General features: G+C 38.4%; 1 protein-coding gene across 1 annotated transcript in view; it reads right to left on the reverse strand.

Moving 5' to 3' along the window:
* Window positions 1-26,856, reverse strand: part of LOC150092820 (low-density lipoprotein receptor-related protein 4-like) — a 1,164,745-nt gene that overhangs the window by 304,321 nt on the left and 833,568 nt on the right. The window contains exons 20-22 of the mRNA XM_090414290.1: window positions 17,824-18,025; window positions 16,855-17,044; window positions 14,537-14,668 (exon numbers count right to left, since the gene is read on the reverse strand). Coding sequence (XP_090270416.1) covers window positions 14,537-14,668; window positions 16,855-17,044; window positions 17,824-18,025 — 524 coding nt within the window. The remainder of the gene's footprint in view (window positions 1-14,536; window positions 14,669-16,854; window positions 17,045-17,823; window positions 18,026-26,856) is intronic.

A 26,856-nucleotide genomic window follows, 5' to 3' on the forward strand; every position in this document is an offset into this window, starting at 1 on the left:
TATTATTAATTTTTGGCAAAAGACCGGGTCTATACATGATCGTCCTTTTCTAAATCCATTCTGTACTTCTAAAATAAAGTTTTCGGAATATTTCATTAGTTTGCTATTTAAGATTCTGCTATATATTTTGTAACAGGAATTTAGTACACTGATACCTCTACAGTTTTTAGGGTCATCTCTATTACCTTTTTTGAATAATAATTGAATAATAATAATAATACTTACAGTTTTTGTTTAACCCTTTTGATATATTTATAAAAATTAACAAGCATCATTCTGTTTTTACCCTAAAAAATGCTACAATGCCTGATTCATCATTAGTTTTTTTTAATCTATTACACATTTATATCATTTGGGTCGTTATTGAAGCTGTTTAAACATATTTATTGAATTCTTTATCTATGGTTATTCTAGAGCATGGGTGGGCAACCCTTGGCATGAGTGCCAAATGTGGCATGCCAAAGACTTTTTTCAGGCATGCAACCCAGTGCTCACATTAAAAAATAATTAAATAAATACATACATTTCAAACATCTTCGCTGACTTGTATATTTTAACTTAATATAATAGAATTTGATTAAGTAGAGTGATACCAAATAAAAATGCACTAAAGAAGCAAACCCTAACATAATAAAACAATAAGAAACAAAGATCCTATTTACATTCCATCTATCTCCATGATATACTGATGTACAAATTTCATCCAGTTCAGATGTTGCATCATTCGTCAGGCAGCCAGACATGGGTGACTCCTTTACCATCATTTGATATATCTTTTCGTGTTTCGTAAAGAATGTATCCATTTTCTAAAGTGTGTATATATGTAGATTTGGATTTTATTTAATCGTAAGTCATTAAAATATGGTTTGGATGTATTTATTGTCAATTAATATGTTTAACTCATTAGATATAAAAGCAAATTTCCTTTACATTGCCATAAACATACTGTATTTACTGAATATAACTCACACTTTTTTTCCCCAAAATTAAAGCTAAAAATCGTGGTGCGAGATATATGTGGGGATTTTCGGAAACTGAAGTTTTCATTTTTTTCATAACATCCCTCGTACCACGATTGCTATTGCTATTTCCTGCCTAGAGAGCAGTTTCCTTGTGTGCATCCTACTCAAATAGCACTATCTTCTTTCCCATTATTTCAAGCAAAAATTACCAGTAATTTACAAGACTTGAGATACTTAATGAACAATCCTTCACGAATGACTAATGAACAGACAGCTGTGGTACTAGGCCAGTAAATATAGAGCAGCTATGAAGATGTGCGTATGATTGGTGCGGTATTAACAAAAGATCGCACAAGTCAAACATAAAAGCAAGACGACAATTTTTGAATTGAAATGCTAATTCCCTTCAACCAAATTCAATATCTGAAACGGCCATAAAAATATTCACTATATATTTCTTAGTTTTAACACATTTACGAATTTTAACACTTTCCATTTATTTTTATTGCTGCCTTGCATTTGAGTTGGGAGGACAGACTCCTGCACATCTAGTTTTTGTGAGATACCGTGTTTGCCGGTGCAACATATGGTTTTGCTTGAGTCTAAAGAAGCATAGTTTCTGTGGGAAGGAAATATATGATTTTCATTAGTTAGTGCCATTTTTATCCCAGTTGTCTCTAATTGCACTATTTGTTTAGAAATATATTACACAGACTGCAAATATCTCTGTACCTTATTCAATGATACAATAAAACGACCTGTTTTTATTTCTGTCTGCAGTCACTACAGGCTACTGGGGAGGATGTTTGGTTTACCACGGGAAGAGTTACTATCGTCCTACAACATGTTTAAACTTTTTTTTTTCCCTGTGAGAGGTATTATCATTATTATTATTATTATTATTCCTGACACCTCCAAGGAGTCCAAAGACACATCGCGGGAGGACACCTACAACTGTCACAACCACTACACTGAACTGCTACTACAAATCATCTCCATCAACGCCATCTACCGCCCACCTCCACCACCACCACCACCACCACAACTAGTATTTTTTGTCTGTAAATTGCGTGTGTTCTGAAGGGCCGATTTGTCTGTATGCGGGATGAAAAACCTGAGTTTCCAGGAGAAAAAACCCTGCTACCTCCGTATGAGATCGGCTAACTCATCTTCGATTGAAATCATCCAGATAAAGATTCCTCCCATTGCGACGAGAATCGGACTTAGGCCTATTCCAATCGAAGGGTGCAATGTACCGTTGTTCTTCCAATTGCGCTACGTATGCGTGAAACTTTTCCATTTCTTTTTCCGTAAAGTAAAATCAGGGGTGAGAATTATACGCGAGGTCAAGTTATATTCGAGTAAATATGGTAAGTTATTTTTAAAGCTATGTGAAATGTATATTCAATATTCAGGATTATGAAGTGTTATCTGCATGTGATTAGATTGCATGCGTACCCTTCTCTTTCATTTGCATATGTGTAGGTCGGCTTATAATTGTAATTTTTGGTTTGGTTAAACTTGGTTGGTATATGCAGAGAGTGATTATGATGAGATTTTGAGTCCAAATTATAATTTTTGTCAGTGTCTATATGTCTCTGTTGTGAAAAAAAACTAAAAGCCTTTGAGATATGGATACTCAGAAGAATTCTTAGAGTCCCATAGACTTCCAAAACAACAAATGTAAAACTCGATGTAGCTTAAAAATACCAAAACGCTTTACATCGATTTTTACACAGGTCAAGTCTCATGAGAACTGTTACAAAAATAACCTTGTTTGTCTCTATGTCTTTGATGTTAAATATTAATGTAAATAACCCTATGGGAATTGATTGTATTTACTGTTCTAACTAAAGTTTCTAGAATGTCAAAAACAAAGACAATGCTTTGCCATCGGAACTTTGTATAATAAGCTATGTATAAGAGCACAAGAAAGTTGTTTACGATTGAGTGTGTGAGAAAGTTGTTTGTAAGCTCTGCACATGAACTCCTTCAAAGCTAGTATCAAAGAGGTCTGCTAGTTTCGGAGAAGTTTCCGCTGCCCGACAAGACAAGGAAAAAAGAGTGCATGGAGGAGAAGAAAGAATGGGCCGGCCAAAAGGATCAAGGAGAACTGCCGATTTTTCCGAGGCTTACAACCATTGATGCAAGGTCCCGAGAAGGCGAAAATAAAAGAGGAATGTCAAAAACAAAGACAATGCTTTGCCATCGGAACTTTGTATAATAAGCTATATATAAGAGCACAAGAAAGTTGTTTACGATTGAGTGTGTGAGAAAGTTGTTTGTAAGCTCTGCACATGAACTCCTTCAAAGCTAGTATCAAAGAGGTCTGCTAGTTTCGGAGAAGTTTCCGCTGCCCGACAAGACAAGGAAAAAAGAGTGCATGGAGGAGAAGAAAGAATGGGCCGGCCAAAAGGATCAAGGAGAACTGCCGATTTTTCCGAGGCTTACAACCATTGATGCAAGGTCCCGAGAAGGCGAAAATAAAAGAGGACTGAGCCGAACATCAAGGGGGCAGTTTTCGGCAGAGAACAAGAGGCAATCCAGAGGAGACGAGGTCCAGTTGTAGACAGAAGAAGAGGTGAAGTACTGTTACTGAAGAGAGCCAGAGGCAGTCTTTTGAGTACCGGGAAAATTGCAGTCCAAGAACCGCTGATACTCAGATGAAATGCCCCCTGAAGCAAGGCCTGAGGAGAAAGAAGAACCATAGAGACTTTGATGCAGGACCTTCGGAAGGTGTCGTGACAAAGAGGATACCTCCGTAAGCGTATTCCAACCTTAATGTACATTCTTTTTGTGCTGCCTGATTGTTTATTTTATAATGCACTGTTCCTAAAAAAAATCATCGGACTTGTGAGCGGGAAACCAAGTGAGATAGCCGAAATGTATAGTTAAGTGCAAATAGAATATAACCGTTTTGTAAAGTTTTACTGGAGGAATTTGTGTTAGAGAAAGAGAGAGAGAAATCAATTTCTAGAATGTCAAAAACTAGAATGCCATATTACTGAGTTTTATGCCAATTAAAAGATATTAGTGGTGCAGTCTCAATAAAATAAATCTTCTAGTATCCATTGGCATAAAACTCATAGTGCGAAAGGTTGATAAACATAGTATGCAATAGTATAAGAAAGAAAGGTTACGAGAGAGAGAAAGTGCGCACTGCTAATTAGAATAACAGTATTTCAAAGGTGCAGTAACCAAACAGGCTCTATAAAAGGCTTTATAAATAGCAAGTAATAGCACACACAGTTTACACTAATTTAGGAATATTAGAGATGATTGGAGGAGATAGGCATCTGTTGAAAACCATTAAGAAAAGGAAAACCACCTACCTTGGTCATATAATAAGGCATGAATCTTTACAAAAACACTTCTAGAAGGAATGATACAAGGAATAAAGAAGAAGAGGAAGACAAAGAACAGATTGGATGGAAAATACTAAGGACTGGACCTTTTTGTCCTATAAAGAATGCAAAAGAGAAGCACAAAACAGTACATGGTGGCAGCTCATGGTAGTCAACCTCCTGGAAGGAGATGACATCTGACAAGAAGAATATGTCTCTGTCCACATTTCTACACCCCATAATCCGATTTTCATTAAAGTTAAAGGCTGTATGAAGAAAGTCCTTTCTTTCATGCTTACATGGTGATCAGAATACATTATGGAAAATTATGGAGACAACTACTGTGTTAGAGCAAAACTTTAGTTTATATTAAACTAAAGTTTTGCTCTAACACACGGTAGTTATCTCCATAATTTTCTATACTGTATGCAGAAAGCAATTATTTAATTGCTTTCTTATATATATATGCCTTATTATATATATATATATATCCTCCCCCCCCCCGCACCTACGCCGTCCAACCCCCCGAGTGTTCCTAGCTGGTAAGCCGGTAAGACAGAAAACGTGACATAAAAACGTTTCAAATTTTGGCTTATCTTTATATATATATATAAAATATATATATATAAATATATATATATATATATATATTTTTTTTTTTTTCGAGGATTTTGAACAAAAGGCAATCTCCTCTTTTAGTTTAAAACCAAGAATTTGGCTTAGATATGTGGACGATATATTCCTCATATGGGAGCATGGTATTAAGAATCTTCACAGGTTTCTCAACCATTTAAACAACCTCCATCAGTATATAAAATTGACCATGGAGATGGAAGAAAATAGTTCCCTCTGTTTCCTTGATGTTAAACTCACCAAGACGCCTGAATCAATAAAAGTCTCTATATTTAGAAAGCCAACACACATGGACAGATATTTGCATGCGTCCTCACATCACCATCTAGAGCCAAAGTTGGGTATTATATCAACTCTTGCGAATCGTGCAAGATCTGTACTGTCAGATGAAGAAGAACTAAAAAAAGAATTACAACATCTTAAATGGACCTTTAAAAGCAATGGCTACTCTTTAAAAAGTATCAACAAACAATTATCCCACCGTCAATGTAGCAACGTAGAGACACAGAATGACTCCAAAGGTTATATCTCCTTGCCATATATCAGCACACTATCCAAAAAACTGAGTAGAATCTTAAAGAAATTCAACATACAAACGTGCTTCACGACTCTTCCAAAAATAAGATCAAGTTTCAGCAACTATAAACAATCTCACAACCTTCTACAATTTCCAGGTGTATACAAAGTCACATGTGAGTGCGAAAAACCTTACTATGGCCAAACGGAGAAATTTATTCTCCTACGTCTCGAGGAGCACCAGAGAGACACTGCTTATATAATAGAACCAGAGCAACTGCCCTGTCAGGCCATGTCCTGTTTTCAATAAACATGAACAACGAAAGCCGCCAACATGAAGTAAATTGGACAACAACTTCAAACCTACACATTTGCCATGATGAGGTAGAACACTGCATTGTAGAGTAAAAAGAAATCACCTTGGATCCTCTTCATATGAACAATAATCTCAGCTATAATTTGCCTGACTCTTTCAGCTCTACTATCAGATACTGGTGCGATACATATCCGCATATATATCCACATATCAGATACATATCCACACACGCACAAGTGTACAACAATAGAACTTTAACACGGACTATAGCACAAGTTCATAATAACTGTAATTTACAGTTGAATATCATAACTTTATAATTGTATAGCTTTAGAGTGTCTCAATGTTTATTTCAGTGTCTTTTAATATCTTTCTATGTTCTTAACGCCTGATGAAGTCAATCTCAACGAAACATGTTGTGTTTTCAAATAAATCTCAATTTGTTATAATTCTCGGGTTTATAGTCAGTTTATATTAAAAACGACATATCCCAATCCCGAGTTAATAGTAGCAGTCATATATATATATAAAACCACTCAGTGATGGGGAGTATATTAAAGAAGCATGGCTAGAATGTGCTCCTTTCCTTTTTGACAATCTTTCAGAAAAGACAAAAATTGTTCAGCGCATTAAAGAATTGTCTGTGAGTAGAAAAACAATTAAGGATAGGATACTTAAGTTGGAAAGGAATACAGCAGAACAATTAACAAAAGATTTGGTTTCATGTAAGTTCTTTTCTATTAGTGTTGATGAGAGCACAGACATTACACCACCAGCTAGGCTGGCAATCTTTACTTGATTTTGTAGGGATGCCGAAGTATGTGAAGAGAGGATTAACCTTGTAACACTACCTGACCATATCAGTGGGGTTGAAATATGTAAAGCAGATATGAATTATTATTATTATTCCTGACACCTCCAAGGAGTCCGAAGACTCATCGCGGGAGGACACCTAATGAATTATCTATTCTGCAAATTGATATTTAAAAAGTGGTATCCGTCACAACAGATGGTGCACCAACATTATTGGTAAGGAAGCAGGATTTGTAAATCTGTTTGCAAAATATGGTGGTCATCCACTGATAGGTTTTCATTGCATCCTACATGAGGAGAATTTATGTGCAAACACTGGCCTAAAAGAATGAACTTCAAGAAGTGATACAAACAGTAACCAAGATTGTTAATTACATTTCTGCACGTGCTTTGAATAAAAGACAATTTCAGAATCTATTGAATGAGGTGGATTCGGTGTACAAAGGACTAATAATGTACAACAATGTTCATTGGCTTAGTCAATCTCTTTTTGACTAATCAACAAATGTGTTATAAAGAAATGTAGTATGACATCGTGTGGGTCTGTAAACTGATGTTCTTTGCGAACATTTAAATGACTTGAACCTCAAACTTCAGGACATGAAAACATCTTCAAATAAACTTGCAGATGTTTTCGTGAATAAATATGGATGATTTTGAAATGCAGTTGATTGATTTTCGAAGTAGCTCAATTTGGAGGCAGAAATTTGTTGACCTCAGAGTTGACTTGGAAGATATTGAAAAGGAGCAATTAGAGATGGGAGTAACAGACAGAATGCGGATAAAGAGGTACTAAGAACTTGAAATGCTATTCCCGAAACTTTTGCATGTTTAAAAACTCTTGCAACAGCATTATTATCAATTTTTGCATTTACATATTCTTGTGAATCATTGTTCTCAGTGATGAACTTTGTTAAGTCTCATAACAGGAGTAGCCTTACAAATTAAGCTAGTAGTGCATGCATATCTCCACAGGTTACAAAATATAAACCTGATATAAATTAACTGTTATTAGTGATGCAGCAACAGCAGAAGTCTCGGGAATAGCATTTCAAGTTCTTAGTACCTCTTTATCCGCATTCTGTCTGTTACTCCCATCTCTAATTGCTCCTTTTCAATATCTTCCAAGTCAACTCTGAAATTTGTTGACCTCAGAGTTGACTTGGAAGATATTGAAAAGGAGCAATTAGAGATGGGAGTAACAAACAGAATGCGGATAAAGAGGTACTAAGAACTTGAAATGCTATTCCCGAAACTTTTGCATGTTTAAAAACTCTTGCAACAGCATTATTATCAATTTTTGCATTTACATATTCTTGTGAATCATTGTTCTCAGTGATGAACTTTGTTAAGTCTCATAACAGGAGTAGCCTTACAAATTAAGCTAGTAGTGCATGCATATCTCCACAGGTTACAAAATATAAACCTGATATAAATTAACTGTTATTAGTGATGCAGCAACAGCAGAAGTCTCATTGATGCTAAATAAATAAAATGTCCACTATTTTTCTTTCTCTAGTTTTGATTTGATGTTTTCTGCTAAAAATGGTAAAGATTAATTTCTATCTAATATATTATTATTATTAGTAGTAGTATGGGCAACTCCAAGGAGTCCTTAGACTCATTGAGGGAGGCCCTAACATTATGTCAAGAACAACTATTCGACATTCACACAGTATCTATTATACTTCGCCTTGAACTCATTTACAGTCATGGCACCCACAACAGACTCTGGCAGCTTATTGCACTCATTCACCACTCTCCAAGTAAAAAAACCTAGCTCTACCACCCTTGCTAACCACACTCTTACCCAGCTTCCATGGATGGCCCCCTAGTCCTCCCACCACCAGTCATGTTCTCAAAAATATCTTCTGAATTAATCTCATGGAAAACCTTCAGTAATTTGAATGTCTCAATCATATCACCTCTTTTCTGCCTATCAACCAATTTCTGCAACCCACAAATCTTCAACCTGTTCTCATAAGGTTCATTCCATAGACCTGCTGTCATCTTGGTGACTTGTCTCTGGATCCTCTCAACCTCCTCCCCATCAAGAAGAAACCGTGGCACCCAAATTTGTGCACAGTAGTCTAGGTGAGATCTTATCAAGGTTCGATACAGAGGAACAATAACCTGTTTGTCTCTGCTCGTCAAAGTATTTTTCAGCAACCAAGTGATTTGATGAGCTGATTTAGCCACTTTTGCAATGTGCCCCCTAAACTTCAACTCTCTATCCTCCAACACTCCAAAATTCCTGGCCTCGTCAATCTCTTGGAGTACAGTTCCCCCAATGTGGTATACTGCTGCTAATCTTCTCACCCCAAAATGCATAACCTTACATTATGTAATGTAAGATTACATAATGTAAGTTAATTTACCTAATGTATTTTACCTACATAATTATATTACCGTATATTATTGTGTATAATGTGAAAAACTTATGGTTAAAATTTGTGGTCTAAAGTTAGGAGTTCACATTAAATTCGGATCTTAAAAAATATAACATCTTATTAGACTTGCACACACAATATATACTACCTAATGCCTATGCAACCAAATCTACTTGACCCAGTCGCATTCGCCGACCAAGTGCGCATCGTATCTGCGCATAAAGCCAGTAATGTAAGTAGTGCCAATATCCGACCCCCATTGGTGGGCTATTTAGCACAGTTATATCGGTTTAACCACAGTTCATTTTAAATATTATTCGTTAAACAAACCTAGTCTGAAAACGAGCCAACAGAAACGTAAACATTCATCTTTTGAAGCAGGATTTAAATTGCGTGTCGTGCAGTTTGCAGAAGAACATAATAACAGTGTTGCTATGAGAGAATTTGGTGTAGCAGAGAGTAATATTAGACTTTGGCGTAAGCAAAAAGACAGTCTTGAAAAAATCCCTAAAATGAAATGTGCCCATTGTGGAGATGTAGCATCCTTCCCAGAACTTGAAGAAGAGCTAAATGAATGGATTTTGATGCAATGACAAGATGGCATTATAGTAATAAGAAATGCAATTCGTTTTCGAGCTCTACAACTCAAGAATGATAAATTCAAGGACACATCAGGTATTTCATCTTTTCTTGCTTTGCCTGGGTAGTGCAACAGATTTATGGAATGCAAAGCATTGATATTATGACACAGAACAAAAATTGCACAGAAGTTACCAAAGCAGCTTGAAGAAAAAGTGGAGTCTTTCCAAAAATTTATCATAAAATTACAGAAGTGTCACGGATATGAACTTTCCCAAATAGGCAATATGGATGAGATGCCCATGTACTTTGATATGCCTGGGAATCGAACAGTAAACTCAGTTGGTGAAAAGAGTGTCCTCATAAAAACAACGGGACATGAAAAAAACGCATTTTACTGTTGTTCTAGCATGCATGGCAGACGGAACCAAATTAAAGCTGACTGTGATATTTAAAAGGAAGACAATTCCGAAGCATATGAAATTTCCACATGGCAGACGGAACCAAATTATAGCTGACTGTGATATTTAAAAGGAAGACAATTCCGAAGCATATGAAATTTTCACCTGGTGTCTTTGTTCATGCCAATCAGAAAGGTTGGATGGATGAAGAAGGCGTACAATTGTGGCTGGATCAAGTATGGAACATATGTCCAGGCAGCTTGTTACGTCAACAAAACATGCTAATCTAAGATATGTTCTAGGCACATTTAACGGAGGCAAGCAAAGAGAAAGCAGGTGAACTATGTACAGACCTAGCAGTCATACTGGGTGGTCTAACTTTCGTTTTGCAACCGCTTGATGTCAGTTTGATTAAGCGGTTTAAAGATCACTTACGTGAAAAATGGAGAGAATGGATGTCATCTAGTTTGGTGAAGATGACAAAGGGTGGGAATTTTCAGAAGCCTGAGATCACCCTAGTCACCAGCTGGGTTAAAGAAACTTGGGATTTGATACCATCTGAAATGATTCAACGCTCATTTCTTAAATGTGGAATAAGTAATTCAATGGATGGGTCCAAAGATGACATCATATACGAAAGTGAAGATGACGCACAATAAAATGGAGAGCATGATGACGATGACGACAACTGCTACACTGATGATGCAATGCCTACAGATGAATTTATAAATGAAATGTTTGATGACTCAAAAGATGAAGAAGAATTTAAAGGATTTTGGCATTTTGTTTTAAAATAAACATTTCTTTCGTTAATTCGTATTGTTTTATTTATAATGTTAGGAAACAAGATTAACAGATCGCATTATATGTGGACACGGCATTTTAGGGATAGCTTTCAAACAAAATTTCTAGTTCGAATTATACGTGAAAATATATGGCATGTAGGTAAAATAATTTATTTTGTCTGTAGTTTTTTGTATTACTCATAAGGGATTAAAGTAAAAAAATTATATCTTTAATTTTATTTTATTTTATTGTGCTTTAGTCAAGTAAAACGATTATGAGATTGTGCACTGCAATATATTGGAAAAACTTGAAAAAACTTATGTCTGACTGATCTTTATAAAAAAAAAAAAAAATTCAGAATTATTGTTTACTCTTGCTGATGTTAAAAATTGCGTCTTTAAATTGTGCAGCTTTATATGGCAGCTAGAATTACACTTAAATGCAAATAAAAAATATTCATGCTATCAACAGGGTAGAAGGACTTTTAAGTAAAAATTCTCTCACTAATTTTTACATTCATTCAATCTTACATGACTTACAATAATCACTTCACAATATTCTTTGATTTTACCGTTCTAGTGTGATTTTTGATTATTTGAAAAGGTCTTCCCAATACTTAAAAGACACCAAATAATAATATGTTACCCAAAATTTCGGTTGGCACGTGAGAAAATTTTGCATCAAAGATTTGGCAATTTTGGCACGCACACTTAAAAAAGTTGCCCAATTCTGGTCTACAGTCTAGATTTAACAAATCTATCATTACTGATGTGTGTTTGGGAGTTTATGGTGATCAGGGAGCTGCGGTGAAAATGCCTGCCAGTCTGACGAGTGGTAACAGTGACTAAGCCTCAGATTGTCAGAAATGCTATATGTCTTTTTGACTTTTTTGCAGTATTTTTGGTGTGTATCGAGAAGGGCGGCAAACTCAGGGACCACCCCAGCAGCAAAAGCTCTAGCGATGGCACTGGGTATGACAGTCATGAAATAGGGCGAAGAGTGAAGATTGTGAATGATATGTTCATGGAAATCTGTGAGAAAAAACTGCAGTTTGTTAATGTGTGGAATGAGTTTGAAGGATGAACTGAACTGTATAAGAGTGATCGACTGCATGTGGTTGGTTTTGGTGTGAGTCATTTGGAGAGATTGCTACTGGAAGGTAGAGAAATGAGTGTAGAGAGTGAATCTGAATGAAGAAGTGGATAGCATGAGCATAGAGAATGAAAGAACAAGTATGCAAAACCAACAGGGAAACAGGGACACTCAAGGTGGACTGGGGGACACAGCATGAGGAAGGTTGATCTTCCAAGAGGATATGAATGCATTTGTAGACAAAAAAAGAGGGGGATGACCAGAGATCAAGATAAATGGGTTGGATTTGAAGAAGGTTGTAAGATGAATAAGGAGAAAAGGAAATGGCTTGAGTTAAGTATGGAGAAGTCACATATAATAAGTGGTATCAAATAAACTCGATATAGATCCAGAAATGTGCTGCCTTGTTTGTATAGAAATGCTAAAAGTGTAAAAAAACAAGGCAAATGAAATGGTTGCATTGATTTTGTTAACCCAAAAATTGTTGGAATAAGTGAGGCATGATTGGATGAGGATAACATCCTGACAGGAATAGAGGTGGAAGGGTATTAAATGTTTCATGAAATTGACAGAGAAAGAGTTGTGTCCATTCAAAGTAGGGAAGCAAGGGAGGAGGGATAGTGCCAGTGGTTTTGAGGCAGTGTGGTGTGAGATAGAAGTGAACAGAATGAAATGCTTAGTCAGATGTTGTTAGAGACCTGGTAATGTGGATGGCAGTAACTATGAAATGTATAATCAAATTAGTCAAGCAAATAAGAAAAGTGTGATTCATTATGGGCAAAATAGACTGGGATGATGAGATAGCAATTGGAAGTAAAAAAATAAATGAGTTTCTTAAGTTTTCGAGGGACAACTATCTCAGGCAGTATGCAACACAGAGCACATGAGGATTGATAGTCTTTGATTTTATCATCTCATCAGAGGATGTTATTATAAATGAGTGTCAAATTACCCTCCAGTTGGTGAGAGTGATCATGAAGTGATTACCTTGGTGGTTGCCAGCAGTGTTAGGACTTCTGTGAGAAAAGAAATATGGAACTACAAGGCAGGTGATTAAGAATCTTGCAGGTGTAGCATGGAATGAAGAGTTTGGCAGAAAGGAGATCACAACTGCATGGGTGATATTCAAGAACTATCTGGTAGAAGCTATGCCTAAATGTATTCCAAGGATCAGAAGGTTAAATAAGGTAGGTGTGCAATGGATGAAAGAAGAGATGAAGCATGTGATAAAGAGGAAAAACTAAGACAATATCAGGACTATGGACTGCTGGCTATGGAGAGGGGTTGAAAAAATGTGGATTGCAGAGTTTAGTAGACAGAGGGAAAGAGGTGATATGATAGAGACATTTAAGTCAGTGAGAGGATTTTATCGGATTGATCGAATCCAGATGAGATTATGAAAAGAGTAGAAGAGGAGAGGGAAAAACCTATCATCCCTGAAAGTTATGCAAGAGTGTGGTGAAGAGGGACTGTGAGGAGTAGATTTTTTACATGGAGAATTGTCAGTGAATAATGGAACGCATTACCAGAATGTGTTGTTAATGCAAGGAATGCAAAGGATTTTAAGATTCGGTATGATAAATATGTTATCACAATAACAAGCCAAAAGGTTATTTTACCGGTGACATAAGTTAAGTTTAAGAGAGATGGTAAATCCCGTATTATTCTACAGCCGGGTACAAAACTCGGATCGAAATCCTAGAGTTTCATGCTGAAAAAACTATCGGCGAGCCCAAGTGTAAGTAATCACTTGGGTAGTACAACACCAGGGCAACTCGGAGCAAAGGTGGAGCAAGATCCGTCACTATCCTTAATATTCTCTCATAATGTAAAACGCAGCTCCTAGGAGATGTATTACTGTTTTACATTATGAGAGGAGGTCACTACCCAAACCGGTTTCAACCCTTTTTGAGGTCTCATCAGTGAGTAAGTAGACCTGGAATATCAAGGTTTTAAGTGAACCAAACTTACATATACCTCTACTAACGAATTGCTAAAATGGTGTACTTATATATTGTTATTACTACGATAACAAGCCAAAAGGTTATTTTACCGGCAACATAATTTAAGTTTAAGGAGATGGTAAATACCGTATTATTCTACAGCTGGGTACAAAACTCGGATCGAAATCCTAGAGTTTCATGCCGAAAAAACTATCGGCGAGCCCAGGTGTAAGTAATCACTTGGGTAGTACAACACCAGGGCAAATCAGAGCAAAGGACTCATAATGTAAAACAGTAATACATCTCCTAGGAGCTGCATTTTACATTATGAGAGAATATTAAGGATAGTGACGGATCTTGCTCCACCTTTGCTCCGAGTTGCCCTGGTGTTGTACTACCCAAGTGATTACTTACACTTGGGCTCGCCAATAGTTTTTTCGGCATGAAACTCTAGGATTTCGATCCGAGTTTCGTACCCGGCTGTAGAATAATACAGGATTTACCATCTCCCCTAAACTTAAATATGTTATTAGTTGAACGAACCTTCCATGCTGAGTCTGCTGACTCCATGAAGGGTGTAATAATAATAACAATAATTTAATTTGTTGTTCAGTACAATTATATCTAAATGGGTACTGTGTGTAATTTTAGTATTTGATGAGAATATGCTGATGTTTTCTAATTTCTTTCTTATTTACATAATATTAACATTGATAATGTTGACTGTATATATATCTTGTGGTAAATCTCGTGAAACTTACCTTTAACACAAGTCCTATTATCTGGCTTTAAAACTATACCAGTGGGACACTTGCATGCCTGGCCTTTAGGTAATGGGGCAATAAGGCATAAATGACTACATCCTCCATTTTGAGATGTGCACATGTTAGGCACTAGTACAGATCCACAAATAAATATAGAAAAAACAAAGACAGATTAATTATAGCCAAAGTTTCATGAACAATCACATTTTCAAAGTATATTTGGCAGTAATATAAAATACAGTAATTGAGAATAAAGTTTGGGAATAGTTTTTAAGGTTAATAAAAGGTGAAATTATTATAATCAAAAACTATAAGCTTAATGTCCTTTGATGTCTCATGTACTCTACTTTTCCTCTATCTCTCCTTATGTTAATGAGGTTTTAATTTCTGTAAACTTGCTGTGTACCAATCTGCTATATTACCTACTCTTTCCCATTTAACCTCTTTCAACAAAACAATGCCATCTCATTGTGGTGTAGCCTATTTCCACAAATGGGGCTCTGGCAAACTCAAGAGTATTACTGCCATAAATGCATAACTTCTCTGCCAACTATATTTTCACTGCCATGCCTTTGTTGCTATATTTGGTCTCAAAAGCAGAATTCTGATTTCTTTTCTGTCTATATGCATTTTCTTATGCATGAAGTGCGGGTGATAGCATGTTTTGCTTGTCATTGAATGATATCACCTGCACTGCATGTGTGTGTGTGTGCGTGTGTGTTAGAGAGAGAGAGGAGAGAGCTGAAAATTCATTGTGAAAAAATCCTTTGCCAGAAAATTCATTATTAAGGGAAATTCTTTGCTGAAAAATCCATTGAGGAAAAAATTCTTCATCATCATCAAATTCCTGATATATACCCTCTAGGAATGTACAGGTTATGATAGTACTACATGAAAAATTACATCATTATTAACTTCCTATCTACAATTGTCCTCCAAATCCGTCTGTTACCTGTCAAGACTCCAACATTATCAGATCTTATATTTCTATCTTCTAAGGCACTTTTTACTGTATCAATCAACCTGTATCTTGGTCTTCCTCTGGGTCTTTTTCCTGCCAACCTGGCAAAGAATACTTGTTTTGCTAATCTATTCTGTCTTCCTATGTGTCCGTTCAAGTCTCCTCTAACAATCACCATCTCGTTTTCTTCCAGTTCCCTCATTTCTTCATCTAACATGTTCCAGAACTCATCTTTCTCCTCTGCTGTACAGCCACCTTGTGGGACATATACACATAATACGACCACCCACTCTTCTCCAAGACCCAATTTCATTCGCATGATCCTGTCGTTAATTCTATCCACTTGCAGTACTTTGCCCTTCATTCTGCCACACACTACAATTCCTACACCATTTCTTCCCTCCTTATTCGCTCCAGAGTAGAACAATTTATATCCACCTCCCAGTTCCTTTGCCTTTCCCCCCCTTCCACCTTGTCTCCTGCACACATAAAATGTCCAACTTCCTCTTCCTCATCATGTCTGCCACCTCTCTTCCCCTTCCAGTCATGCTTCCAACATTCAGTGTTCCCACTCGCAACATCCTCTCCACCTGCTGGGCTCGCTTCTTTAACCACACCTGCTCTCGTCCACTTCTCGCAGCTGTAGGGCGATGTGGCTGCGGTTGCTTAAGGGGTATGCCCTAGCTTTTATAACATTTTCTCTTTGACTCATATCATAGCTAGAGCTGGCAGTGAAGTTTTACGACTGGATGCCCTTCCTGACATCAACCCTCGCCATTTATCCGGGCTTGGGACCGGCACCTATTGAGGCTAGCTTGCCTCCTTCGGTGGCTGCATAAGATGAAATGACTTAGCAAGATAGGAAAGATTCACCCCTAGCCCTCGAATACTCTAATAGCATCAGGGGGAAGGAGCAAGGAGAGGAGAAAGAAGCAACGAAAGAAGGGGAGGGACCAGTCCACATAATAATAACAGATGTATATTACATGAAGTAAGGCATGGACCAGCATCTGGTACCTCGGGTTTGCCATGCCCATACTCACTAAAGTGAGCCTTTGAGATTACAATAAAAATGTTATAAAGATACTAAATACTCTAACGAAATTCGAAAACATGAAAATCTACACTAATACACTAATTTTTTAAGGAAAAAACATGATAAAACATAAAAAATCATCAATTTTACATGAGGGTTAATTACACAACTACTAACAACTGTGTTTATATATATATATATAGATGATGCTCCATATAATATTGATGTATAAAAGAAATTAAATGCAAACACCTGTCTGTATTAAATAAGCAATTTTGATAATCATAGTTCAGATAAACACAGCAGCCAGTAAATTACCAGGTTGTCTTCCACGGTGAAAAACATGAATATCCATTAGACTGTCAAGTCCTTCTAATACAGTAGCTCTTTGTGCTCCAGTTATTTTGTCAGCACTCTGAATACTGCGCTTATCCCAATCAGTCCAGTATACATGATCTTCATATAAAGTAAGCCCAAATGGATGAGGCAAATCGGTAGAAATTAAAATCTGAAAAAATAAAAATAAAAATAATTCAAGTAAATAACACAGCTGCATGCTCCACAAAATATTATTTTATAAAGATTATTAATTAAGACTGCGATTTTTAAGATATAAAAAATCTTACAAAATTCACTTCCATCAAAGTCAGAAAGGAATAAATTATCTAACATTGAATTAACAAATTTATCTCTTTTTAACATCATTCTTTCAATATCACGCTAATACTACTCTTCAAAGGATCGTGGTAAAAAAAGAGATAGGTCTGATTGAATTGTTATTGCAATGGTGGCCACTCCATGCCCACTCTGCACTCGCTTGCTCACGGCATCTGTATACAGTATTTTTCTGTAATCTTTCTAATGTATCCTCATCACCATGAAAAACAAGTTACTAATATTTGAACAATTCTTTTAACTTATTAGTAAGAGAGTTGGGTTAGAAGTAAAAGAGAGATTTTAAAAAATTAGGGGATTGAATAGACGGCATGAATAGCAGAACAACAGTAAACTGAAAATATTAGGAATGAGTTTAATGTGTTAGCATTCATTAATGTTTGAGGTCATATTTGACAAATTTCTTGCATTAATTTGAATCGGGTTCTTCATTAGGACTACAGCTGTTGACGAAGAAGGTAAGTGAAGTGTTAATGAACTGTAAGGAATACTTTTATATATACTTTTGTATTTATTTTATACTTTTATAAATATAATGTCGTGAGACCAGACTAAAAAGAGCAAAGTATTTTGGAAAAGGAACAGAGATACTGAATAAAAATCTATACTCACTTGTCTATTTTGGCCATCCAGGTTGCTACATTCGATTGTTTTCATGCCTGCATCTGCCCAGTATAATTTTTCCTTCTCATAATCTATGGCTAACCCATTTGGCCATGTAAGATTATGCTGCACCAATACCATTCTTTGCGATCCGTCCATCTCTGCCTTCTCTATTTTTGGCTCTTTTCCCCAGTCAGTCCAATACATGCAACTAAAATGAAAAGGATATATTATTTCACATGCAAACTTCATGTGCTTGCACTTGGATAAAAGAATAAACAAGAATATAATTTATAATATAATAGATTTAGTTTAATCCTTTATCCCAGTGAGAGCAAACAAAGTTTGCGCCTGAAAATATCTTCAGGACTAAATATAGTGTTGTACTATCTTATCCAGTAAGTAGTGCAACACCAAGGCAACTCGTGGCAAAGGTGGAGCAAGCTACCAGGCACTTCTAACCCAGTATCTCCCATAATGCAAAACACATTTCCTATGTGGATATGTATACTGTTATGCATTAAAGGGATTGGCCATCTACCCAGACTAGTTTCGACCTTTATTGAGGTCTCTTCAGTGGGAGCCAGGCCCAGAGCTGGAGATACCAGGCAGAAGCAGTAGCAAGTCATCTGTGCCTATGGGAGTTGCCAAAAGGTTTATCACCTTTTTTTTTAAAAATTACTCTGGATTTAGAGAAAGATGTTGAAAATTTATTTATCACTAGGTTAGACTATAATATAATAGATTTAGTTTAATCCTTTATCCCAGTGAGAGCAAACAAAGTTTGCGCCTGAAAATATCTTCAGGACTAAATATAGTGTTGTACTATCTTATCCAGTAAGTAGTGCAACACCAAGGCAACTCGTGGCAAAGGTGGAGCAAGCTACCAGGCACTTCTAACCCAGTATCTCCCATAATGCAAAACCCATTTCCTATGTGGATATGTATACTGTTATGCATTAAAGGGATTGGCCATCTACCCAGACTAGTTTCGACCTTTATTGAGGTCTCTTCCTGGTAGATCCTGGTAGCTTGCTCCACCTTTGCCACGAGTTGCCTTGGTGTTGCACTACTTACTGGATAAGATAGTACAACACTATATTTAGTCCTGAAGATATTTTCAGGCGCAAACTTTGTTTGCTCTCACTGGGATAAAGGATTAAACTAAATCTATTATATTATAGTCTAACCTAGTGATAAATAAATTTTCAACATCTTTCTCTAAATCCAGAGTAATTTTAAAAAAAAAAAGGTGATAAACCTTTTGGCAACTCCCATAGGCACAGATGACTTGCTACTGCTTCTGCCTGGTATCTCCAGCTCTGGGCCTGGCTCCCACTGAAGAGACCTCAATAAAGGTCGAAACTAGTCTGGGTAGATGGCCAATCCCTTTAATGCATAACAGTATACATATCCACATAGGAAATGTGTTTTGCATTATGGGAGATACTGGGTTAGAAGTGCCTGGTAGCTTGCTCCACCTTTGCCACGAGTTGCCTTGGTGTTGCACTACTTACTGGATAAGATAGTACAACACTATATTTAGTCCTGAAGATATTTTCAGGCGCAAACTTTGTTTGCTCTCACTGGGATAAAGGATTAAACTAAATCTATTATATTATAGTCTAACCTAGTGATAAATAAATTTTCAACATCTTTCTCTAAATCCAGAGTAATTTTTAAAAAAAAGGTGATAAACCTTTTGGCAACTCCCATAGGCACAGATGACTTGCTACTGCTTCTGCCTGGTATCTCCAGCTCTGGGCCTGGCTCCCACTGAAGAGACCTCAATAAAGGTCGAAACTAGTCTGGGTAGATGGCCAATCCCTTTAATGCATAACAGTATACATATCCACATAGGAAATGTGTTTTGCATTATGGGAGATACTGGGTTAGAAGTGCCTGGTAGCTTGCTCCACCTTTGCCACGAGTTGCCTTGGTGTTGTACTACTTACTGGATAAGATAGTACAACACTATATTTAGTCCTGAAGATATTTTCAGGCGCAAACTTTGTTTGCTCTCACTGGGATAAAGGATTAAACTAAATCTATTATATTATAGTCTAACCTAGTGATAAATAAATTTTCAAGAATATAATTTCTTGGAAAGTTTAATTTAAATTATAACCAAGTGCAAAAAAAAATTTCTTCATCTATATCTAATCAAGAGCGTTTTAACAATAAGGTAATACATCTTTTCAATACTTATATATGGAAAATATATGACCTTTGCATTTATTCAACCTTGGTGTATCTTATGAGTATGGCTTTCCTTAATTTGGTTTTCCACAGACACAGGACTGTGAGAGGTCTCAATCACTGCATTCCATTAGATGTTTGCCTATGGTATAACTTCTACTGTTTTGGCCTTTATCAGAGTCCTTTGGTGGATGTCCTGCCCTGGAGATGAGTGATTCATGCTGATGGCTTGTAGAGGCTGGTGCTTGGCTTGGTTTGAAAGTCGTTCCATGGAACGACTCCTGACTCTAATGAGTTATAAGATCCTTAGGTTATTCATTGAGATTAGAGTGATCTGAAGGATAATCTAGTTTTTGGAGATGACTCCTGGAAAGCTGAGTGGTTCTACCCCCCCCCCCCCCCACCCCCCCCCCCCCCCACCCCCCCCCCCCCCCACCCCCCCCCCCCCCCACCCCCCCCCCCCCCCACCCCCCCCCCCCCCCACCCCCCCCCCCCCCCACCCCCCCCCCCCCCCACCCCCCCCCCCCCCCACCCCCCCCCCCCCCCACCCCCCCCCCCCCCCACCCCCCCCCCCCCCCACCCCCCCCCCCCCCCACCCCCCCCCCCCCCCACCCCCCCCCCCCCCCACCCCCCCCCCCCCCCACCCCCCCCCCCCCCCACCCCCCCCCCCCCCCACCCCCCCCCCCCCCCACCCCCCCCCCCCCCCACCCCCCCCCCCCCCCACCCCCCCCCCCCCCCACCCCCCCCCCCCCCCACCCCCCCCCCCCCCCACCCCCCCCCCCCCCCACCCCCCCCCCCCCCCACCCCCCCCCCCCCCCACCCCCCCCCCCCCCCACCCCCCCCCCCCCCCACCCCCCCCCCCCCCCACCCCCCCCCCCCCCCACCAAATATAAGGCATCAAGGTAGGGTTGGGGCTAATGGGGGTCTTAAATTCATGTACACTAATGCTAGGAGTATTAGGAACAAGAAGGAAGAGTTTTTGGCCATGGTTGCCACTTCCAGACCACAGGTTATTGGTATTAGTGAATCATGGCTGACTGTAGATGATATAGCTAGTGGGATTGAATGTGATGGGTATAGTGTGTTCAGGAATGACCAGGAGAATAAAATGGAGGGAGGAGTATTGTTGATGATAGCTGATGAGCTACAGCCAAGGAGAATAGAAGTTGAATTGCAGGATAGAGAAAAGAGCACATTTGAGGCCATTTGGTGTGAGATTGTGGCTAGCAGAACTAAATATACAATTGGGTGCTGCTATAGACCAGGTGATGGAAAAGATGGGGTGACAGTTTGCACAAGCAAATAGAAGAAATGAGTGGAAGGAGGATAATTATTATGGGAGATTTCAACTATGGTTGCATTGATTGGAGTGAGGAGAGGACACATGGGAGGAAGGAATTGGAGTTTATGCGGTTATTAAGGGATAACTATCTGCGACAGCATGTAATGATAAATACTAGGGGTCAGAGAGTGCTTGACCTAGTAATTACATCTGAGGATTTGGCTGTAACAAATATGACCACATTGCCACCAATTGGTGAGAGTGATCACAGGGTTTTGACTTGGGAGGTGGCTAAAGGTGGGGAATTTTCAATGAATACAGGGTACATGTGGAATTATCGGGCTGGAAAGTATGACAAGCTTAGGAGTTTGATTAGTTCAGTGCCATGGCATGTACAACTGCAAGGACTAGAGGTTGATAGTGCATGGGAGGCAGTTACGAAGTGCTTGCATGAAGCAATGGCTGACTGTATACCTAGAGTCCGGATATTAAATCAAGTAGGGGTTAAATGGATGAATAACACCATTAAGCTTGAGCTGCAAAAAAAGAAACAACTATGGAGGGAATTTAAGGAGAAAGGTGACCGGCAGGCACATGAACGGTATAAAGCACAGGCCAGAAGGGTAATAACAAGTGTGGTAAGAAAAGCAAAAAAGGATTACGAAAGAACATTGGCCATGCAGGCTAAAGAGAATCCGAAACAGTTTTTTAGATATGTAGCAAGTAAAAGGAAAAATGTACATGGCAGAATGATTTTAAAGAATGCCGATGGTAGGGAGGTAACTGAATCAGTTGTTATAGTTGAGTTACTGAGTGAGCACTTTGCAAGTATATATCATCCAGGTGGTGACATTGCAGAAACGAATAAACCAGTACATTATACGGGAATTGTGGTGAATGAAGTGGAGGTGAGTAGTCTATTGCATAACCTCAATGTCAATACATTCGTGGGATTGGATTGGATGGTATACCAGCTCATGTCGTACGAGAAGCAGCTAAAGAATTGTCAGTACCATTGACCATTTTGTTTAATTTGAGTCTCGGGTCTGGGTTAGTCCCGAGGGGGTGGAAAGAGGGGAAAATAGTTCCACTGCATAAAGGTGGTTCCAAGACTGCTGTTGTAAATTACAGACCAATTAGCATATCAGGAATCATTGTCAAGGTCTTAGAGAAATTAGTCAAGAAAAGAATACAGGATTGGATAGATGAAAATGGGATATTGTATGGGGGACAACATGGTTTTGTGAAGGGTAGATCATGCCTCAGTAACTTGCTCACGTTTTATAACACAGTGACGGCTGAACTGGATAGGGGTAATGGGTTTACAGTGATACTACTGGACCTTGCCAAGGCCTTTGACAGGATACCACATGGGACCCTAATCAGTAAACTGGAGCAGATGGGGATAGATATAGGGTTGGTGAGATGGATAGGAGGGTGGTTGAAGGAGAGATACCAGAGAGTGGTTTATGCAGGAGTGGAGTCTAAAAGACGGCTTGTGACTAGTGGTGTGCTGCAGGGCTCTGTTCTTGGACCACTGCTTTTCAATTTGTTCATCAATGATATAGGAAAGGATTTGAGAGGAAGTGTTCACTTGTTTGCTGATGATGCAAAGTTGGGTAGAGCAATTGTGAGTGCACAGGATGTCAAAATTTTACAGGATGATTTGGATAGATTAGAGGACTGGGCTAGGAAAAATGGATGTCAATTTAATGTGGCAAAGTGTAAGGTTATGCACTTTGGGGTGAAAAGAATAGCAGCAGTATATCGCATTGGTGGAACCATACTCCAGGAGATTGATGAGGCCAGGGATTTGGGAGTGTTGGTGGATAAGGAATTGAAGTTTAGGGGGGCACATTGCAAAAGTGACTAAATTAGCTCATCAAATCACTTGGCTTCTGAAAAATATTTTAACATGCAGAGACAAACAAGTTGTTGTTCCTCTGTATCAAGCCTTGATAAGACCCCATCTGGACTACTGTGCCCAGTTATGGGCACCAGGGTTTCTTCGTGATGGGGAGGAACTGGAGAGGATCCAAAGACGAGTGACCAAGATGATAGAAGGATAGAAGGTCTGTGGAATGAACCTTATGAAGTTTAGGGGGCACATTGCAAAAGTGACTAAATTAGCTCATCAAATCACTTGGCTTCTGAAAAATACTTTAACATGCAGAGACAAACAAGTTGTTGTTCCTCTGTATCAAGCCTTGATAAGACCCCATCTGGACTACTGTGCCCAGTTATGGGCACCAGGGTTTCTTCATGATGGGGAGGAACTGGAGAGGATCCAAAGATGAGTGACCAAGATGATAGAAGGATAGAAGGTCTGTGGAATGAACCTTATGAAAATAGGTTGAAGAGTTGTGGGTTGCAGAGATTGGACGATAGGCGAAGGAGGGGTGATATGATTGAGACATTCAAATTACTGAAGGGTTTCTATAAGATTGATCCAGAAGATATTTTTGAAAATATGACAGGTGGTGGGAGGACTAGGGGCCATGCATGGAAGCTGGGCAAGAGTGTGGTTGACAAGGGAGTTAGAGCTAGGTTTTTTACTTGGAGAGTGGTGAATGAGTGGAATAAGCTTCCAGAGTCTGTTGTGGGTGCTACGACCGTGAATGAGTTCAAGGCAAGGTATGATAGATACTGTGTCAATGTCGAATAGTTATTCTTGACATGATGTTAGGGCCTCCTTCGATGAGTCTGTCGACTCCTTGGAGTTGCCCAGAACAACAATAATAATAATAATAAATTTCAGTCTCTCTAAAGCATTATTCACTGTATCTATCCACCTGTATTTTGCTCCTTCTCTAGGTTTTTTTCTGCCATCTGGGCAGCAAACAATTTTGTTTGCTGCTAAACTTTTCCCTTCTACTCTGTTCAATGGACCTTAAATCAGTCCTGCTTATGCATTCTTGAATACCTATAATGTCAAGTTTCATGCAGAGATATTTTCTGAAACTATATGTTTCATGTCACTTTTTGTGTTCTCCAACTTTACAGACCAAACTAGAGAAGGTCCTATCTGTAACAAAAGTGACATGAACAAAATTATGGTCAGACTTGGAAAGAGGCAAATAGGACCTTCTCCCAGTTATTCATAGCCTGATATCCTATGTCATTACAACAGTGTCAACTGGGATAACCTTCAGGACTTCTACTCATTTCCATAGTGTGATTATTGCTTCTGATCCTGGCACTACAACAGTATCAACTGGGATAACCTTCAGGACTTTTACTCATTTCCATAGTTTGATTATTGCTTCTGATCCTACATCTACTCTGTAATCTAATAATAGAAATAATTCTCACTGGGATAAGTGCTTTTATTCCCTACCCCACTCAAAATCCTCAACAAAATTCAACTTACACCCAATGTTTCCAGTCAAAAACTCCAGCTTCACACTAAGCGTACATTACAACTATGTGAGAGGCTAGGCCAGTAAGGGCCAAATGCACTAAGCTTATCTCTTGTCCTAATGGTAGTTGTACTTTCTGGCCATTTGCCAAGGGATGCAACTTCTGTTTGTCCATGTTTCCACCTCTCTCACATCCTGATAGTACAATGGCAACATCTCCCAAAGTAAAGACAGACCTCTTGGCATCAATTTTTCTCCATTTGTCGCATAGATGACCCAGACAGAACTCTTCCTACCATTCCACAAACTATCTACAGTATGCCTTAATTTATTGCAAAAATGTGGTTTATTATTACAATTGTACAACTTAATTGTTAACCCCTTCAACATATTCCCCTCCTCTATCTATACACTGTTGCATATGAATTTTCCATTGTTTGAAGCAGTTCTGCAAGTCATCAGATGTTATCTGCTACAGTAGTGCTGCCGTTTTCTCCTTTACCTCATGCACTGACTGAAAATGAATTTTCCATTGTTTGAAGCAGTTCTGCAAGTCATCAGATGTTATCTGCTACAGTAGTGCTGCCGTTTTCTCCTTTACCTCATCCACTGACTGAAAATGGGTGCCCTTCAATTCGGATTTCAACTTTGGAAAAAGGTAAAAGTTGCACGGAGTTAAGTCCAGTGAGTAAGGTGGATGGTCCAACACTGGGATCTTCTTATCAGCCAGATACTGCTTTACAGACAGTGTACTGTGGGCTGAGCACTGTCCTGATGGAGAATCCAAGCACTGTTATTTCACAGATCAGTCTGTGGAAGAACAGTCTGACCCTCTGGTACCCATTCAACCATTATCATGCCATTGATATAAAAAAAAAAAAAAAAAAAACTATCAGCATGGCCTTCAGTTTTGATTTGCTCATTCTTGCTTTTTTCATTCCCGGTGACGTGGGAATTTTCCAGTGCATCAATTGTCTCTTTGTTTCTGGATTCTGGAAAATTCACGTCTCATCACATGTGATGATTTTCTCCTGCAAGTCTGCATTGAAGGGCACCCATTTTCAGTCAGTGGATGAGGTAAAGGAGAAAATGGCAGTGCTACTGAAGCAGATAACACCTGATGACTTGTAGCACTGCTTCCAACAATGGAAAATTCATATGCAAGTGTGTGTAGATAGAGGAGGGGAGTATGTTGAAGGGGATATCAATTAAGTTGTACAATTGTAATAATAAATCACATTTTTGCAACCAGTATTTAATAGCCACACATCATATGATTGAGACATTTAAGTTGGTAATGGGTTGTTACCGGGTTAATGTGGAAGAAAAAAAAGGGGAATTCCCATGAAAGCTGTATAAGGAAAGTGTGAGCATGGAATTGATGAGTGGAATGCAATGGCTGACAATGTGGTGAATGCAAATGTATTGAATGAGTTTAAAGTACAGTTTGATGGACTTTTTGTGTAACAGTGTGTACCTCCCACAATGAGTCTTTGACTCCATGGAGGTCTAGTGTTAATAATAATAATAATAATAGCCAGATCAAATTAAACTGCTTGATCAGAGGAGGTGCCAATTCCCTTGCATATTTTCATGATACCCATGCTGATATGTCATCTAATCCCATGGCTGTTTTTACATTGAGGATTGAGGTTCTACAATATCAGAAGCACCTCCAATTCATCTACCTCTATTCTTCTATCAGTCAATACTACATTTGGCATTGGAATATCTCCACCTGGATGGTACATGCTTGCAAAATTGCAAAACTCAGTAACTCCACTATTTCATTTGCTTCTGGCATGTTCCTGCCACCAACACTCATTAAAGTCATCCTTCCACAGCCATTCTTCCTTTTATTTGCCACACTCGTTGAATGAACTAATTGGGATTTCTTTTAGCTTCATCTCATAATTAACTTTGGTCTTCCTTACCAGTAATATGAGTACATGTTACACTTCTTGCCTATGCCTTGTGCTGGCTATGAGTATGCTAATCACTTTTTTCTTTATATTCCCTCCACAACTTTTCTTTTTCTGCAACTCCTGTTTAATGATGCTGTTCATCCATTACCTGATTTATCCTCCTGTATGTACACTGAGGTTGAATTTGGGATATTTTACTTGTAATGGCAAACTATGCAAAATGAAGACATTGCCATGTGCTCCTCACTATTTAAAACTCTAGCTAATTGTTATTTAA

Source organism: Typopeltis vanoorti, chromosome 25 (assembly GCF_054136105.1).
Source record: "Typopeltis vanoorti isolate ZY-2024b chromosome 25, IOZ_Tvanoo_1.0, whole genome shotgun sequence".
Taxonomy (NCBI): Eukaryota; Metazoa; Arthropoda; class Arachnida; order Uropygi; family Thelyphonidae; genus Typopeltis; species Typopeltis vanoorti.